At 40.7% G+C, this 18,356-nt stretch overlaps 2 protein-coding genes across 4 annotated transcripts; one reads left to right on the top strand and one right to left on the bottom strand.

Moving 5' to 3' along the window:
• The first annotated feature begins 356 nt into the window (after positions 1 to 356).
• LOC107390124 (protein SIX6OS1) lies at positions 357 to 4,309 on the top strand. Of its 2 annotated transcripts, none has more exons than XM_015966674.3 (14): positions 357 to 531; positions 745 to 801; positions 1,219 to 1,345; positions 1,427 to 1,516; positions 1,606 to 1,793; positions 1,873 to 1,915; positions 2,000 to 2,111; positions 2,182 to 2,311; positions 2,384 to 2,448; positions 2,965 to 3,170; positions 3,251 to 3,386; positions 3,460 to 3,501; positions 3,581 to 3,608; positions 3,957 to 4,309. In XM_015966674.3, exons 1-14 carry the CDS (start codon positions 480 to 482, stop codon positions 4,079 to 4,081), a joined length of 1,401 nt encoding a protein of 466 aa, XP_015822160.1. In that variant the 5' UTR covers positions 357 to 479; the 3' UTR covers positions 4,082 to 4,309. The 2 variants fall into 2 exon arrangements, with proteins under 2 accessions (XP_015822160.1, XP_015822159.1); XM_015966673.3 differs by having other exon boundaries at positions 2,384 to 2,454.
• pfkla (phosphofructokinase, liver a) lies at positions 4,177 to 17,016 on the bottom strand. 2 transcript variants are annotated; one of them, XM_054747007.2, is made up of 23 exons: positions 16,724 to 17,016; positions 15,232 to 15,305; positions 15,069 to 15,146; positions 14,808 to 14,997; positions 14,549 to 14,714; positions 14,101 to 14,145; positions 13,920 to 14,028; positions 13,740 to 13,835; positions 13,534 to 13,626; positions 12,442 to 12,567; positions 12,265 to 12,329; positions 12,131 to 12,194; positions 11,888 to 12,034; positions 11,734 to 11,804; positions 11,517 to 11,604; positions 11,278 to 11,430; positions 11,003 to 11,167; positions 10,856 to 10,917; positions 5,751 to 5,862; positions 5,570 to 5,669; positions 5,388 to 5,493; positions 5,242 to 5,304; positions 4,177 to 5,105 (listed from the first exon to the last, which is right to left on the bottom strand). In XM_054747007.2, the coding sequence occupies exons 1-23, from the start codon at positions 16,806 to 16,808 to the stop codon at positions 5,051 to 5,053; spliced, it is 2,313 nt and encodes a 770-aa protein (XP_054602982.1). In that variant the 5' UTR covers positions 16,809 to 17,016; the 3' UTR covers positions 4,177 to 5,050. The 2 variants fall into 2 exon arrangements, with proteins under 2 accessions (XP_054602982.1, XP_015822158.1); XM_015966672.3 differs by having other exon boundaries at positions 4,355 to 5,304.
• Positions 17,017 to 18,356: the final 1,340 nt, after the last annotated feature.

The following is an 18,356-nucleotide window of genomic DNA, read 5'->3' as shown; positions in this document are numbered from 1 at the left end:
TTTTTAGCAATTTAGAAGAGAATCCTAGCTGTTTAATACAGCATTAATAATAATAATAATAATAATAATAACATATAAACTATCACTATTTTGTCACATTTAAACTATTTTTAATCATTTTAGAATTATTTTTATATTTAAATTATTTGTTTTTGTGAAGCGCCTTTCTTTGACAATATTTTTTTTACCTTATTTATAATTTTTTTTACAGAAATTGGACGTTAATATTACAGCTAACACGGCTGCAATACGGTCAAACTGTAGTTAGCATAAAATCTATGGTCACAGACATTGATAGAACACTATTGTGTTTTAGCGATTTCTTTTTTATTAGTAAACTTTAGCTTTAATGAACACTTCATAAATAAAACTAGATTGTGTCATATTAGCACGTGCGTCAATTTAATAAAAGTATTTCGAAACAACTTTTTTACTTCAACCGTTACTAGCTAGCATCGGCTCATCCTGCTGTGAAAAAAATGAGTGACGAAGTTTTCTTAACTGAACTCAACGGCCTTCTATTTCAATTAGGTAGGTTTAATTCGTTTCAAAATATTTGTTTTTTATTATAGAATGATAAAATAATATTTTATTGCTATTGTTTATCAGTTTTAGTGGCACTACCTATCAAAAACAAGCTAACTAGTTAACAACCTATGTTAGCCACAAGTTCCTAAAAAACTCTTTAGGACATACATTTAGTAAAATTATATTAGTAGGTTAATTAATACTTGTGTTTTTTAGGTCTTAATAACCGGGAGCTTTCTCAAAAGAAGAATGAAATTACGCAACAAATTGGAGGTATGTGGTCAATGCTATGCTAGCAAGTGACATTTACATAAATTTTTTTTGTCCATTATCTCTTCATTTTATGCTTCTTTGCGTTGTCTTTTTCGTGGTTAAACTGTTATTGGGGTTATTTAAAACTTTTTTTACATCTCACATTTTTCTTTTATCTTTTTTCACATCTGGTTTAGAAAAATATGCAAAGTTAATGTAAAAAAAAGAGAAACAATGATATTGACTTTCTTTTTACTCAGATGTTCATTACTTTTGTTTTTGCTAAACAGTTGATCAATCAGGGACATCATGTCATTAGAACATGCTTAGTGCCTGCAAACACCATAGTTATACCTGGTGTTTTCAGATTTTAAGCATGTTTTATCTTTATATAATATATTGTACTATGTGGTGCTCTAATGCTATTTTTACTGACAGAGCACAGCCTTGAAATTGATGAGACAAAGTCTCACATTGAAACCCTCCAAGGACATGTCAAGAAACTTGAAGAGGAAATAAACGTGAAGCACAGCAGAATCTTGAAGAACAAAGAAAATGCAAATGGGTAAAATGCTTTTTTAAGTCAGTATTAAATTATGTTTTCATAACATGGTGCATATTTATTTTATTCTCCATAAACCTCTAGCATGAAGGCAACCAGCAGCCTTCTTTTTCAGTATGAACAGATGACGAAAGCAGACCTGGAAAGCAGAAAAGCCAGCTACAACAGCGACTTGTGAGCTTCTTCAAGAACTTTTTATGGTCAAAATTACGCATGTTAATTTGCCAAACCCAAAATGTCTTTTTTATTTTTAAATTAATAAGGGAAGTCTATGAAGAGAAGATTTCAAGCAGCAGAAAGACACTTGAGTCATACAAAGAAAGATATTTTAAAAATCCTCTTGCTCAAAAGCTGCTCAAGCTGCAGGGTGAAAGTGATGAAATTAGGAGTCGAATCAAGGCCTGCAATGATCAAATAATGGCCAAACAAAAGGAGATGGAGCATCTCCGTGGTAATAAGCTCTCTTTATTTAATTGGTCTCTGTTCTGGTAAAGATGAAATATTTACAGTTAGTTTCTGTGTTAAAACAGATCCAGCAGCCAAATTATCTTCCTCTGAGAAGCTGTCAGACAGGTGAATCGTATTTATAAAAGATCCATCCTAGTTTTCCAGCAAATCACCTTTTTTTCCACTGATTGTGTGAACATTTCTGTGTAGTGGTTTGGGCCAGCAGCCCACGGCATATGAAGAGCAATCAGAGCATCAGACTGAGGAGAACGAGACTTCTGCCATTAATGACATCTCATCCCAGCATCTCGATCAAACAGCTGTACTGAGATAAACACGTTTGTTATTTTAACTCTCATAGAGATTTGCAAGTTAACTTTGTCTTGTTGAAGGAGCGAGAAACCTATGCAGTAGCCAATTTTGAGGAGGATCGTGAACAAAACAAGGTGCAGGATTTCCCCACCTGTCTTAACTCCCCTGAGGATCCAAACAAAGAGCTGTGGTCCTATCAGCAGATGGAGGGTATGTAGACAATATTTATGGGATAGTATCATTTTTGCATTAACTGATTTTTAGTTTTGTTTGTTTTTCCAGAGAAAAGTCAAGCAGATGAAATTGACTCTGAAGCACAGAATCGGGAAACTTCCAAAGAAAACCAGGTTTTGGTAATTCCTTATTTTCTATTTATGCTCAGACTTTGCCCTATCTCTTTAGGCTACGCTCAGCTATCGTCTCATTAGTTCATCAAAACTTTAATCAGATACAGAGTAGGGGCTGCACGACTTAATTTTTTTAAAAGTCGACAGTCAAGTAATGAAAATCTAGTCGACTTGGACTTTGATGACGTCATACACCTGAAGCGGCTAAAACTGACGATGGGTGACCAAGCGGTTTTTTCCGACGCGCGGGGGGGTTGCTTCGCTGAACTTTTTTGACAATTAAAATTGCGCCCACATTTTCTAAGCTAAACACTTCTCTTTTAACAACGGTAGTTTCCGCATCTTTACTGTTCCCCTGCTTCAGCCCTCCCTCTGTGCAGCGGCCGCAAACTCACTGATGATTTTTACACCCCTCTATGCAACTGGAATTAGTCGTATAAGATTGTGGAAGTTGCTGTTGAAACAGAAGTTTACGGTAATTCTGTTAGCAGCTGTTTTATGCTGTTTTGTTGTCAGGAAAATAAGATGGCTGTGTTGGATGTAGAGGATGTTCTAGAGGAAGAGATGGAGACTAGAGCTCCTTCGGAAGAAGAGCAAGCACCAACTGAAGAGGACCACCAGGAGGTTTTCGTTTTCCCCCAGTCATCACATCAACAAGATAACCCTGAGCCTCTCACAGGAAGAACAGCATCATTGGCTTCAACCCCAACATTTACATTCAAGTATGATTTTTTTCCCTGTATTTTAGATGTGTTTAATCACTTTGATAACCTATTCTCAGAATTGTTTGTGTTAACTTTAGCCCCAGCCCCACCGGCTCCCCACATCGAGACACCTCCGAAGCAAAATCTCCACATTTCCTGTTCGCCTCCACTTCCAACGCAAGCACCCCGGGCTTTCCTGGATTTGGATTTGATGTGGGCTCGTCCCAGGAAGAGGTAGGAAAGTTAGCTAAATAAGGAATCACTTTGAAGTCATTCATATGTATTAATTAACCACTTGTCATTATAGGACTCATCTTTTGCTTTCACTGGCTCCCTTTTCAGTGAGAAGGTAATGCAGTTTCACTTTAAGGTTTACGGTTTTGCAAACAAAAACAAAAAAACAACTAAACATGATTTATTATTTACAGAAAGCTTCAGAAGCAAAACCTTCAAGCTGTAAGTATCAAATAGAATTTAAGCTTTTGTTTATTTGAAGGTGCATGATGTAGAAATGAAGTAAAAAATGACATCCTGCGATAAAATTTGGTTACTGCAACCAATTTAAACAACTCTGGAGCTTTTTGCCAGCGAGATGCGGCAACCCCACTCGCTGATGGTAAACAGTCGTTACGTCCCTCCCTCCTTCGTTTTAAAAGGAGGAAACTGACAACCCCCACAGCCAGCTGGATATGAAATATGTTTCAGTATAACCTTCTTTCCAAAATGACTGAAACCTTAGACTCTTTTGGGATTTTCTCACTATATTCTTACATAATGCAATTTTATGTATGACGTTTATTTCAGACCCTGAATTCCTGTTCGACCAACCAGACAAAAGCGAGGATTTCCAGTTTGCGTTTGCTGCCAAGAGTCCTCAGCCAGCCGGCAAAGAAAACAAGGATGAGTTTCCATTTTCATTCAACTTTTAAAAACACCAAACTATTACCAATCGGTTCCCCATACGTGTTATTTACATTCTTATAGGTAAATGCTCCTATTTTATTGAGAAAATCACACAACAGCGTTTGTTATAGTTTGATAACATTTACTGAAGTTAGAGTCTTAATACAGTTTATAGATCTTTGTAGATGTCTCTTATTAAAGTAAAGCAGTTTTGAAGTTTACAGCTTTTTACAGTGTAACACATTGTTGATAAATCCCTGACTTGTTCAGCTGTCAAAGTGGCAGAGGCATTGGTTCAGTCTAATACATTACAGAAAAGAAATGAACATCTTTCTTGAGTCACACAGTCACGTTAGTACGATAAAATACTGAGTTTATGAACGTAGAGGTTTGAGTAAGTTGTGTTTCTCTGTAGGAATGTGTTCGAAACCTGTTAAAGGCTCCTGATGGTTTTCTTTATGGCTCAGCATGTTTCCTTTTCTTCAACAGGAATTTTTAAGTTAGAAATACAGCACACCATTTACATTCAGATTTCCATGCATTATAGTTAGGGAATCACATATAAACCTTGGGTCCGTAGCACACCTGGTCGTCTGTAGCAGCAGTTTGAGCAGAGAAAGCCTCACGAGCACCTCGGAATGTAAAAGCATTCTCTGTAATAAAAACTGACATCAATAAATGAAAACTTGACTGGTTAGTATTTTGATCAATCTGTGGTTATTAAGACACTTGAGCCTGAGTTGAAGTATTTTATAATGAGAGTGTAATCCCATTTTTACTCAAGATCAGTGCCTTTAGTCTTGGCAAAAACATGATAGGCAGTAAAAATGGATTTGTTCTTAGAAAACATCTTGGACAAAATCAAAGCATGACAAATTTTAGAGTACAAAGTGACAGTTAATCAAACTGGTGCAGGAGGAAAGCTTCAATCTGAGCACAGGAAATCTCCCAAAGCTTGGTGTAAATCTGTCTGCACAGACACAAACAGAGCAATTTTACATTGATGCACAGGACTCAGGACGTTTGGAGGGAGGGAACTGACGCACTACACTGTTGAAGAGAAAGGATGGAGATATACGGGTTAGACGGCGTACAGGGCTGTTAGTACCCCGCATCAATACTGAGTGAGCGTCGAGTCACATGTGCGATCTCTCCCGGGACGTATTCACAGAAATTGGTTTGGTACCTGGCCAACATTTTCAGCATCGGCCGCAGGTTGAACCACCACTGAACAGTGGGCATCCGGTGCCTGAAAATAAGAAGACTGATCAGAGGAGATCATCCTGTGTGTGAGGAACAAATACACACGTGTTGGCGTTTTTATCTTCTTACACAAAGTCTGTGATGGACTTCAGGTCGGTGACGGGAATGAACGAGACCACCTTCCTGTTGAGACCGAGCACACACGCCGATTCTGGGGAGTTGGCAAACACGCGACCTGAGGGAAGAACAAAAAAAGATGTCGTCAGCTGGTGTTTAATTTTCTTACTTTTAGGAGTCTGAAATAACCCAACCTTGTCTGTAGTTTTCCGTCAGCATCTCTGAAATCCACTGTGTGGCCTTCACACCCAACTTGGTACCAAAGTTTCTATCAAAGGGAGTAGGGGCCCCTCCCTACAGAGCAAACACGAATACATGCAGCATAAATACATTCAGATGAACTTGATTTGTCATTTTTGTCGTTTTAGTAGCTACCTGCTGGAGATGTCCCAACACGTTGACTCTGCAGTCAAAAACACCTTTTCCTTCTTCAGAATACAGCCTGTGAATGAAGTCTGTGTTGTAGTTCTCATGGCAGAATTCATTCCTGTTAAGAGACACAACAAAGTTAATAAAAGACCCACTGATATATGAAGTAATGCTCCCACTACCAAAAGACTCAAAATGTTATAAAATCCTAGTCTGGCCATGCTCCATTGACGGCTCTCGGTTGTGGGGCGGGTTCTACCGTTGTCTTTCAAATGATCTCCGCATTCCACTGGACAATGAATGTGACTTACTCTTGTTTCACTCTGTTGCATCATCCCACCCACCAGGCATATAGAGTGCCCTGATTGGCCTACAAAGCGGATAAAGCTCTGCGATTTGTTCACTAAGCAGATAGAGCACTATGATTGGCCCACCATTATGGACCAATCACAGCTCTTTATGTGTTTGAAACCCCTCCAGAGAGCTGTGATTGGCTAGCCAGAGTCCTGGTAGGAGCTGCTGAGGTTCCAATGGAGCATGCCTAGACCATTCTTTGCAAAGCAAGAATTTGGTCTAGTTCACTAGGCTAATAAAATCCTAAATTTTGTTCAGTCGTCGTCTTTGACTAAATTCTCTCACTTTTGCTAACCTCAGATAAACGATGTTTTAAATACCTGCAAACTAATATGGTTCATCAGCGTTTAGCTTATGCTAACATGTAACACTGACCCTGATAAATCAGTATTGTTTTTGTGCCAGCCCCACTAACACCTCCTGATAATCCTAATTTTAGGAGGACGCAATCTGACTGATTGAAGCTGCTTTTAGAAACCGTTGCTTCCAGAGTGGACCTGTAACAGACTTTAACAAGCAACATGTTGAAGAAAATCCTGCACACGGCCTTCAGCAACTAGCAACATCCCTGCAAAGTCCTAAATTACATGAGTCATTTTTCTAACATGCTTTACAACAGTGTAGTGATCTAGGAGAGATGAGGCTAAAATCAGCTGATACTTTACATTTTGCTCTGTGGGAGGAGTTGAGTGATCACACCTCTGCTGACTGAAAGGCATGCTGAGGTTTTTAAACCCTCTGCAGTTTCCACTCTGAACCAGTCCATGCAGAAATGTGCTGAAAAGTAGGGCTGCACGATATTAGGAAAACCTGCGATATTCGATAACAGTGCTTAATATTGCAATATGGATATTACTCACGATAAATGAACAAATACTAAAGTATGCAGAGTTGATGTCATCTGGCGTGTGACGTCTGCTCTGGGTTCAAACAAAAACTAATGCATGAATTCCATTACAACATAACATTTTTTTGCAAAACCATGCAGCTGCACCTGCTACTGTATTAGCAGCAAAACAACAAACTGCATGCATGCAGTTTCTCAGTGACTTTAAAACATCACCTCCACCATAAAACTTTTTCTGATGCTCCAAATACAGAAAAACATCCCTTACCAGGGTTTTTGAATAAATAAAATCAGAAAATTACATAAAATGTTAAATAATAATTAACTCACTTAAATGCAACAGCAAATTCTCTCATTGCTACTGAGCATTTTCTCCACTTATGTGGTTATGATAGAAGGCTGTTGCTGTAACTGGGAAGTGAACTGTGCTGGACCAAACTAGGAGAAAATTAAGATTTTTTGAGGGAAAGAGAAAAACAATTGCCTACCTTTCAGAAGAGGAACTGGCAAAAACTACATGGAAAATATGTGAAAACGTTTGTTTTTAACCCCAGGGTTTCCCTTACATAGGCGTAGCCGTGCAAGTGGTGCTCGCTGCAGAACCACAAAGGCGGAGCTACACCAGAAGGTGGGGCTGCACCAGACTCAGCCCCGCCCATTCCAGAGTCAGCCCAATTCCTTCCAGCTGTCAGACTTGATAGCATTCTGGAACCAAAGAGGGTGTTATAGCTAATATCATCCAAAATGCAAGATTAAGGACGGAGTTGAGAGGTTAACTGAACAGTTTTTGTAAAGGTTTAATCTAATTAAAAATCTAACTTTTGGAACTTTTTACCATGTTATATTGTCATTTCCTCATAAGAAATACCCCAAAGCCATTTTTGGCCTCATTCGCGCATTTTCCTCCCATCTCAGCTTCAATTTGGTCTCCTTCTCCAAAGCGGGTCTGGACTTGGTTCTCAAATCTGGATATTCTGTGATTTTTCTGACAAATTATTTCTAAAATGACTTCTACTGAGACACCGCCAGAAAAATCATACATCCCCATCTACAAAGACACAGTGGATGGGACAATTAAATGTAACGCCACTTGTTTATTATCAGCCGTGGTGGTGAAGTGGTTATGGAGTCAGATTTACATGTAGTTTTGTGCAGGTTCGCCTCCCGGTAGTGGCGCAAACTTTTTTCTTCTTTTCTAGCTATAATTGCCAGTACTATGTTTTTAACCATTTATTGGTATACCGTTTAAAATATAATGACTAATGTGTTTGTTTGTTTTTATTTATTCGTTTATTTAGCCAGTGTGAGTCCATTTGTGAGCAGAGTTTCAACTAAAATGCTGTTTAGGAACGACCAAATTCAAAGAACTTTTAGAGACATATTTTGCAGAAAATAAACATTACAACTAAAATATAAACAAATTAAATGTTTCAGCTGGCAAAATAGATAGCTGCTGACCCCACCGAGAGTCGAACCAGCATCAGCTGAGGGGAAAGCAAAACTTAAAATTGACGCTCTTGCCACTGGACTACCAGAACACACTAAAATTTGTCCGTAAATGCTCTTTTACCCCAATTTTGTTGGAGCAGCTATGGACAGATATTCGCTAAAAGAAACCTTTTCAATTCGGGATATATTCAGGCTTTGTCATGTAGCAAGTTATATTTATCTTGCTTAATTGGAGCATAGAACATAGCATTAACAGTTGTAAACTAGTAACAGCCGTAATTCATGTGGGTGAGGTTAGTTTGCGATAAAATAAAAAACAGAAGAAGTCAGTGGGCTAGGCTGTTTGCGTGAATGGGCGGGGCTGACTCTGGTGCAGCTCCGCCTTTGTGGTTCTGCAGCGAGCACCCTCTCTAGCCGTGGCGGCCCGCCACTGCTGACATCTTACCGCCACGCCTACAAGATCCCAAGTTTATTTATTTATTTATTTATTTTACGCTGTTTCCCGAAGAAGCAGCGGGAACTACTATGTTGTCGCTTGTGATCACAGCCGGCGGGCAGCAAGAAGAAAGGAGCAAGCAGAGCAAGGTGCAGTTACAGCATAAGTTACTGAGTTTAAATTAGAAAGGTAGCAGTGGATATAATGCATTTTGGTTTACATCTTTCAGCAGCATTAAGATAAACGAGTGTTGACGATCTTGACAGGGTTTCCTCCAGTGCTTATTAGGCTAGGTTTTCCTCCCCCCACCAGGCTAAGCATCACTTATTCATGTAAAATTTATTTATTATTTCATCTCTGACTTTAACCGCATCTAATACTGTATTACGGCGTGAGCGCAACAGCGACAACTTAAAGAGCAAGTCACCCCCAAATCAACTATTTTTTTCTGATAAACTATATAAATGAGTGTCTAATCGTGCTGCAGACACAAGTAGTCAATAGTTTTGCACTTTAGTGCATTTTAGTTAAAATTTAAATTTTCTGCCTGAAACGGTCAGTGTTGTGCCGTTGTCAGGTAAAAACTCTGCACTGCATTTGAATTTAAATCTGCCACCGCTATTGGCTAAGAGGTATTTTATGATGTAAACTGGTACATTATGATGTCACAATTTCATGAGTGTGTGTGTATTTGTTAGTGGCTCCACCCTCTCAGTCTGCTAGGCAACAGCATTTGTTGCATTTTTCAAACATGAAGTGGGAGTGAAGTACGCTTCTTGTTAGGGGTGACTTGCTCTTTAAGATCGATGCGTGAGCAGCCTGAGAGGTCGGGTGTTTCATCTGAACCCTTAAAACCTCCAGCAGGCTACGCTGCACTATCGACGTGTTAGCGCACGGCGCTAACAACTTAGCAACGTGACATGTCTCGGAGAAAGCATAAAAACACGTTGGACGCTTCTTCTGGAGCGGGAAAATAACGCATCTTCTTAAGCAGAGCACGACGTCGCCTCGGCTCGTTCACGGCCGAGCCGGTTCCGGACTGGGCTCGATATCTTACCCAGCACAGCCACTGGGTCGTTGGAGCTGCCCCCACCGAAGGGGTTTCATCAGACTCGTAGTTTCTTGTTTTTGCTGGGGACCCCCTGTATTTTACTGCTCCCTCCTGCAGTCTTCCCCTATTTACATTTAAAATGATTCTGCAAATTCCGTGTATCAATAGAAAAAATCTCTGCCTCTGCCAGCTGCAGTAAATGTATTCTCCAAATAATAAATAAGTGGTGCATTCATCTGTGGATCTCTATGATGCGCATTAGTGATATTCTCAGCACCAGAACAGTGAAGCAAACAAAGATTCCTGAGTTTGTTAGTAATTTTATTTATTAGGTGCATCTGACCTGTGCTATTTTTCTCTAAAATGAGATCAAATCAGTGCTTCTATGGGTTGTCTCCAATCTGCACTAGAAAATTTTACTTTATTTAGAGACGGGTCATAATTTCTCCCCAAGGCTGCTCTGAGCCAGCATGACGAACAAGGGAAGCGAGCGGCAGCGGAAAGCGGGGGCGGAGCGGAGATAGTGGAATTTTGGGGTAAGGGTCTACGTAGGGGGCGGGCGTATTACGTGAACGGACCCATCTGATTGGCCGCATATCAGAAGGACTACATTTGATTGGTCAAATAATACTTCCGCGTAAAAAACAGAGCTGGTTTACAAAAAGCTGATGTATGACACGGATGGAAACGTTTGAACCAAACATTTATCGCCGTTTTTGACGTGCTTTGCGATGGGCCTATCGCACGTCCTGTTATCGCGTTGACGATAATTTTTCAATATATTGTGCAGCCCTACTGAAAAGCCAGAAGCACTGAAAAACATTCTGTAAAATGCACCTTTACTTCCTGGACTACACGTTAGTTCACCATGCCCTTTTTATTAAAAAGCCCCAAAAATCCATCTCTCTAACCACCACCGCTTAATAAAGTATACCCAGAACCTTCTTACAGCTGCTCTTTTGGTTACTACATACCTCAGCACCAGGCCTCGCTGGATGTCCTTCTTCATCTTTTCTGCTAAATGTTCCACGTTGGTCTGTCAGCATTAGAAGTAGGACATTATGAACAACCAGAATTACATACAAGAGATTTTATTTGTTTTTCTTTCCTTCTGGTCTCACCTTGAGGTCATGGATGCTGAACGATTCTTCGAAGATGTAAGCAGCGTCGGCTCCCACGGCTATTCCGGTGGACGTTGCCAGATAGCCACAAAACCCCCCCATCGTCTCCACCACAAACACTCGTCTCTTGGTCCCAGAGGCAGACTGCTTGATTTTGTCACATCCCTGCAATTTCACATCATTCAACAAGCTCAAATGCTTCATTTGAGTTGGATGTGAAGCTTTCTTGTTCCATCTCTTTTGACCGTTAAAGATATCAGTGTGCTTGAAGTTACCTCCATGGCAGCGTTGACAGCAGTGTCCGCTCCCAGACTGAAGTCAGTTCCAGGGACGTTGTTGCTGATGGTGGCTGGGATGACACACATGGGGATGCAGAGCTCATCGTAGTGACCCCGGGCTTCATACAGCTGCAGCACACCTTCGTAACCCTTTGAAAGTGGCAAACAGAATGAATCTAAATAGTGATGGTGTAAAGAATCACAAAAATTACTTTTAAAAACGTCTTGCAACCTACCTCAAATCCTCCGATGATCAGCAGAGCTGAGATGTTCAAGTTAGCAATGTTCTGTGCGACCTTCTCCATATTTTTTGCAGGAAGGGTTCTGGAGAGAAGCGAAATGCAAATGTAATTTAAGGGCACAAATTATTCAAACGTTTTAATTGTAGCTTCTGCAGCATTAAAACTGGTCCTAAGTAATAAAGACGAGTAATGGAATCTTCTTGTCCCTCACCGCTTTGTTCCCAACAGTGAGCCTCCTTGGCCTGTCCATCCAGCCACATTGTGCCACTTCATTTCAAATATCTGCAAAAAGAAAATGTGACTATTTTCCTGTTTTCCACCAGACTAATGTGTAAAAAGCCCTTTCTGCATGATTGAAAACTCACCTCTCCATTGGCAAGACCTTCAAAGCCATCGTGGACCCCGTAGACCTTGTGTCCGTGGGCAAGTGCAACCCTAACAGCTGACCTCACAGCTGCATTCATCCCTCCAGCCGGAGCCCCCACATTCAGAATAGCCACAGAGAAATTGGTCTGAGACCAAAAATCAGGAACACATTAAAACCTGTGACTGTCTTCCACATTTTAAAGCTTAAAATATATTCTTGTGCAGATGTGCAACAGACTAACCGGAGTCAGCACTGGCTTTGGGAAGGCAAGAAGCTTGTAGATGTTCCAGTTGTTCTCAAAACTCCTGCAGAAATGGGACACATGTAAGCTAGATGTGTTTGAAGCGAAATGACCAAATCTGCCTTTTCTCTTACCCTCCACGGAGTTTCACAGCTTCATCAAACCTCTTCTCAGTCATGGCCTTCTGCACAAGCTTAGTCTGCAAAAGGATGGTGCAAATACAGAAAAATCAATGACCAATTCTGCACCACATCACGTGTTATCCGTGTCCATTACAATCAAAAACAGGTGGGGGGAGGTGCAAGACTAACCATTTCCACACACTCCATAAGTGGCAGGCGGACGGCTTGGTTGCCTGACAGACCGATGACACAGGCCGGGGTTTCGGGGGTCGCCTCCAGTAGGGCGACAACTGCTTCCACGCCCAATTTGCTGCTCTGAAAACACGAGTTCCCAAACACATGAAAAGTGCTGACACACACACCACCACCATTCTAAGATCTTAGTAAGCAGTCAGAGGCACTTTGATAGTTGTTGATGTCAAACATTTGTCTCTCAGCCACCACCACGAGGGCTTTTTCTGGAGCATTTTTTGCCACACTGCTTGAAATGTTCCTTACATATAAATGGCAACCAATAAAAGTTTGCTCAAAAGGGAATCATTTTATCTCCTCCTGATCCATCCATCAGACTGCCCTCTGACTGTCCCTTCCCCTCTTTGTGCAGGAATCACACATTTTTGGTTTCAAACAGCTGAACAGGAAGCAAAACGAGCTGGGCTAGCTAAGTTGGCTAGCATACTTCTCCTGTAGCGGTGTATCTTTTCAACTTGCATTTATTAGTTCTTTTTAAACACAGAAAAGAAAAGTTTTTCTTTACCTTGAAGTCCGTCAGCAGCCTGGGGGCTCCGCGGGTGTTAGGTAGATGTGTTACGTTAGGAATTATAGCACAAAAAGGTAAAATAAGGCTTTTATGGTTGGTTGACGGCATCTGTTGCGTCTTAGCCTGGCAAGCCAGACTAAATAAAATATATTATTTGCAAAGCAAGAATTTGGCCTAGTTCACTAGGCTAGTTGCGTCTGGCTTTCTGTTGTGTCCTAGAGACATGGATTAGGGGAGAATTAAAAAAAAATAAGTGTGGGGGGGGGGGGGGGGGTTGGACCTTTGAATTGTGTTTTTTTTTTCAAAATGTAGTTTTATCTCATCTTCCCTAAATATAAAATCCAAACAAAGAAATGAAATGAGGGAAATTTAAGGTGAACCCCAACTCTGGGGGACTTGAACCATGTAGGCATTCAGGGTGGAGAAGTTTGACAGGGTAGTCCAGGAGGAGATCTCTGTTAAACTGGAAGGACTGGTCACTCCAGGGTCGTACAAATATCACTGAAGCACATCCAGCTCACCAGTATTCTGTCAAAGGCTGATGGAGTCCCTCCTCTCTGAACGTGGCCGAGTACGGTCACCCTGGTGTCGTAGCCCAGCCGCTTCACCACCAGCTTCAAACACACGGAAGGATATTAGTGAATAACGACTTTGAACACTTGAATAAATTACAGCAGCAATTTACTCTTTAAGTCAGTTGCAGAATAACAATTTAGGGACAACTCACATCTCTAATGTAAGCTGAGGAGATGGGCTTCCCATGGGAGTCAATGGCTCCCTCTGCGACAATAATTATGTTAAGTCTTGACCCCTTGTTGCGGCTCTGGAAGGAAACAGTTTTTCGTAAAAAATATTTTTTTCCTTTCGGAGTAAGAATTCAAGGCTGAAACACAATCGGAATATTTACTTTTTCAAGACGTGCACACATGTGATCCTCCCATCCATCGAGTGGAGGAGATTCTGGTATGAAGAGCCAGTCTGCTCCAGATGCCAGCGCCGACACCAAAGCCAGATACCTGAGGTAAATAATGTAGTGTCTTTAGATTTTATGCATCACCAGTGAAAGAATAAATGATAGTGTTACTTACCCACAGTGACGGCCCATGACTTCAAGAACAAAAGTGCGCTGGTGGCTGTAGGTTACAAAAAAAAAGGTTACCTTGAAGCAAAATCCAGTATTTGATGGAAAATATATATTTTTGTCCACCTGCGAGTTTCACAGCTCAAATCAGACTGATGACAGAAAATTGAAGCAGGTGATCAAATTTAGGAAATAACCAAGTAAAGGTAACAAAATGATAGTTTGATTAACTGGAAACATACATACGGAAGAGGATTAGGGGCACTGAAAGAAAACAAATTCTGACTTATTTCTCAGAATTCTGAATTTGATCTAATAAACAATCTAGAATTCTGAGAATAAGTCAGAATCATCTTTCTTTTCTTTTCAATGACCCTAATCCTCTTCTGTACACAATTTAAACTCCTAGATTTTATCTGATTACATTACGCTATTCAGCATCTGCAGCGTCTCACCTATTTGCGGTTGTCATGATGGCGTCGACGATCTCCATGATGCGATGCAGGGCAGAATCGGCGCCGATGGTCATGTCAGTACCGCAGAAGTCATTGTCTATGGAGCCCACGAGCCCGACGATGTTCAGGTGGCTGTGCTCCTTAGCTAGCGTGTCGGTGATCCTTCCTGTTGAAACACAAATGCCACATTTAAGTTTACAACACCAGCATCAGATCGATTCATCATCCAGTTTTATTTCACTCTACAACATCAGCTCGCCTTTTTGCACAAGCTCATCCAGCAAGTTGCTCCACTCGCTGCGGAAGGTGTTGGCCCCAGTGAGACTACCGTCACCACCGCAAACGCACAGGTTGGTGATGCCTTTCTTCACCAGGTTGAATGCTGCGGAAATCCTCCCCTCGCGGGTTGTGAAGGACTGGCAGCGGGCGCTACCTATCACAGTGCCGCCCTGCAGCAGAGGCGACCGCAATTGTGCAACAGTAGCTCCTCGTTTGAGTCTTCTAAATAGATTTTACTTACCAGTTGGATAATGTTAGTCACGCTATGCCAGTGAGCTATCTTGATGTTGTCTCCGCCATCAACCAAACCTTGGTATCCCTGAAATGTAACATAAATACTATCACACATTCCACCTGGGCAATAATGGAAAAACAAACCATTTGGCTCACAAATGCCCGTTTACCTCGTGGATAAGATAAACCTTGGCCCCGACGTAAATGCCCATCCTGGCCACGGCTCGGACGGCAGCGTTCATTCCTGAGTAAAAAATCAACATCACAAAAAATGTTACAATCTTTTTCACACCTTGGGGGGGGATTTGCACACAGACCGTTGCATCATGGCTCCTTGGGAGGAAATAAAACAATGTAAGGAATTTCTTAATCAGTTATTGAGCAACGATACCATTCATCATGTAAATGCTCCAACAACAGACCCTGAAAGGATTTGCTTGGACATGTGACACGTCAATCACAGTAAGAACAAGGGCGGGGTGGAGAAGATACCAGATCTAAGCCTTTCACTGCTGTATGCAACTGTTGAGTTGACTGATTATTTTTGTAGACTCATCCAGATTGATCTGCTTCAACAAAATCAAGAGAGGTCTTGATTTTCATCAGAGTTAAACTCATACTTAAACTCCTCCACTCAATCAAATCAAAGCTTTATTTATAAAGCGCCTTCCGCAACCCTGTCAGGAAGCCCAAGGCGCTGAACACTGTACAGTACAAAGTTAAATAAAGTGAATAAATCAGAAAATAAAAGCAATTCAAATTACAGATTACAAATTACAAAAAAGGTGAAACATTCTAATGATGTCACTCGAGTTTGTACATCTACTCCTGCTGTGGTGCAATGAATTAAAAATAAAATCAATAACTCTGAGGCGATCAGCATTTACAACAAAAATGACCAATGGTGTCTCAAATTTAAAAACATGTTAATTATGTTTCATGATGTTTGTGTGCCTATCAACCACAACTGCATTTTGCAGGACTGTTTGCATCTTTAATGCCATGACAGCTACTATAAATAATCTGTTCTTTCAGTGGATGCTGGACAGGATTCTGTTTGTGTTTGGATGCTTAAAAAAGGGAAACCATAAGGATCCTGATCTCAAAACAACAGCTTGTCATCAAGTGAGATGATTCCTGCAAATCAGATACGATCTTAAAATGAGAGTAGGGTATTTTTTTTTATTGTAACAGATATCAGTGAAAAAAAAGTCTTGTTTTATAATAGATTGACACGTTAATTGCTGATGGTCAATCTATGATTTGCTAACGGTGTTTGCTATTATCAAGAAAAAAATAAGCTACATTTAGCTGTGACGTCATGCTGCGTAGTAAAACAGACACCTGTGTAGTAAAACTACAACCCAGTCGGAACCACTGCGACCGTGGTGGGCCTCGTCAGGCCTTCAGAACCGAATAAACATTAAATCTGATCTGCAGACTACTAGTGTGATTTCTGCATTTCCGTTAGTGCCATTTGACCCCCGAGTCGAGCATAAATGGAAAATTATCAAACATTCTGTCACTGAGGAAGGGGGGAGGATTCCTCTAAAAACGGCGTCATCGATCAGTAAACAAATCCATGTTTACACATAAACAAAGCTGTGTGCGCGCAGCCAAAATAACATTAAAGTGCACTGGTTGGGCTGGTTTTAAGGTCACCTTGTGCATCTCCACCGCTGGTCAGCACCGCGATGGCCCGACCAGCCCCCGTCATCTTCAGCTTCTCCAAGTCCACCGAAGACATTTTGACCTCCTCACCTCACGACAAACAGACTGGATGTAAACGATAAGAATCCCGTTAGCTGGATAAGATTACAGGTAATCGTGTTGTCACGTATCCGTGTTTCACTCCAACTGCAGCTTCCTAGTTGGCGGTGGGTGCGAGCCTTCTTCGCTTATCACCAAGCCCCCCAACTGAAACACCTCCAAGGATTGGCCCCGCCCACTTCTACAACAGGGAGTGGATGGTGTGTGCTTCTTTTAGAAAACGGCGCCGCCCGGGGTGGCCGGATCCCCGCCTACTCCCTGAACCCAAAGCACGTACAGCAGGGATTCACTTAATAAATTTTGATTTGGTTAATCGTATCAAATTAGATTAGAGACGGACACGCCCCCTTTAAAATAAATATCCTGTAGAAGGAGCTAATCAACTGGGTGATTTTGATTGAGGTTTCGGTTAAAGCAGGGAAGAGGAGCGGTGGAGAGGTGAGGTAAACACACTGCCGCTGGGAACGTGACTGAGCCCACGGCAGCAGCTGGTGACAGGAAGTACTGTTATCCAGTTTCTAGAATACAAGGTCCATCATCCCATACCCAGTGATCAATGAATAGACGCCACATTGAAGACCAAAACTGAATTAAAATGTAATCACCTAATGTGACTTGTACAGGGCAGCCAACTTTTTTATTTGTGCGTGTGTTTGGCTAAATGACACATTACTTTTCTATGTAAAATTAAACACAGTGTTAATAATTATATGAGGGTTGCATCACATGATAGTTTGTGTTTGGATTGTAAAGGTTGCAGACCCCTATGGCTGCCATTTGTAAAGTCAGTCATGATTTAAAAGCTGTTTTGGGGGGTTATTTAGTCTATCATAAGAAAAAAAACTGAGTTTATTTTTCAAAGTCATATTTTCACCATGTTATTCATGCATTTATAAATGTTACAGTTCCCAACTAAATATTTAATTTAGAGATAAATGTTTATTTTACAAACTAAATATTTAGTTCAGACCTCAATACACATTTAATATACTAAATATTTTACTTGGAGAAAACTATTTAGTCTACAAACTAAATATTTAGCTCAAAAGAAGCATTCAAATCCCAGATATATATTTATTTTGAAGCTAAACAATTAGTTTGCTAAATCAATAAGTATGTTTAAAACGAATATTTAGGCTGTGCAGTGGCGCAGTGGTTAGAGCTGTTGCCTTGCAGCGAGAAGGTAAAAGCGGGTTCAGAAGATGGACGAATATTTAGTTGGCATCTTAATATTTATGTTGGGAAATAAATATTTAATTTGGAGAAAAAATATTTTGTTTGTAAAATAAATATTTAGCTCCAAATTAACTATTTTACAAACTGAATAAGTCTGATCAAAATATTTAGTTTGTGAAATAAATATTTAGTTGGGAACTTTACAATACATCTGTTAGACTGCAAAGCATAGCAGCACAAGTAGGCCGACCAGCTCACATAAACATTTGGCTGGCGCTGCTCCATCTAGGTATCTTCAACAGCAGCCTCAGCACATCATTGAATGCCACCTGCAGTTTGTACAAGCTAC

This window comes from Nothobranchius furzeri, chromosome 14 (genome assembly GCF_043380555.1).
Source record: "Nothobranchius furzeri strain GRZ-AD chromosome 14, NfurGRZ-RIMD1, whole genome shotgun sequence".
Lineage (NCBI taxonomy): Eukaryota > Metazoa > Chordata > Actinopteri > Cyprinodontiformes > Nothobranchiidae > Nothobranchius > Nothobranchius furzeri.
The sequence above is the reverse complement of the archived record's forward strand: the minus strand, read 5'-3'. Positions and strand labels throughout refer to the sequence as shown.

Coding starts and splice junctions, on each gene's coding strand:
- LOC107390124 (XM_015966673.3), top strand. CDS start 480: ATGAGTGACGAAGTTTTCTTAACTGAACTCAACGGCCTTCTATTTCAA. Junction 2,112..2,181: donor AGCATCTCGATCAAACAGCT/GTACTGAGATAA, acceptor GTCTTGTTGAAG/GAGCGAGAAACCTATGCAGT. Junction 2,455..2,964: donor CCAAAGAAAACCAGGTTTTG/GTAATTCCTTAT, acceptor TTTTGTTGTCAG/GAAAATAAGATGGCTGTGTT.
- pfkla (XM_015966672.3), bottom strand. CDS start 16,808: ATGTCTTCGGTGGACTTGGAGAAGCTGAAGATGACGGGGGCTGGTCGG. Junction 14,715..14,807: donor GGATGAGCTTGTGCAAAAAG/GCGAGCTGATGT, acceptor GTGTTTCAACAG/GAAGGATCACCGACACGCTA. Junction 11,805..11,887: donor AAGGTCTTGCCAATGGAGAG/GTGAGTTTTCAA, acceptor TTCTTTTTGCAG/ATATTTGAAATGAAGTGGCA.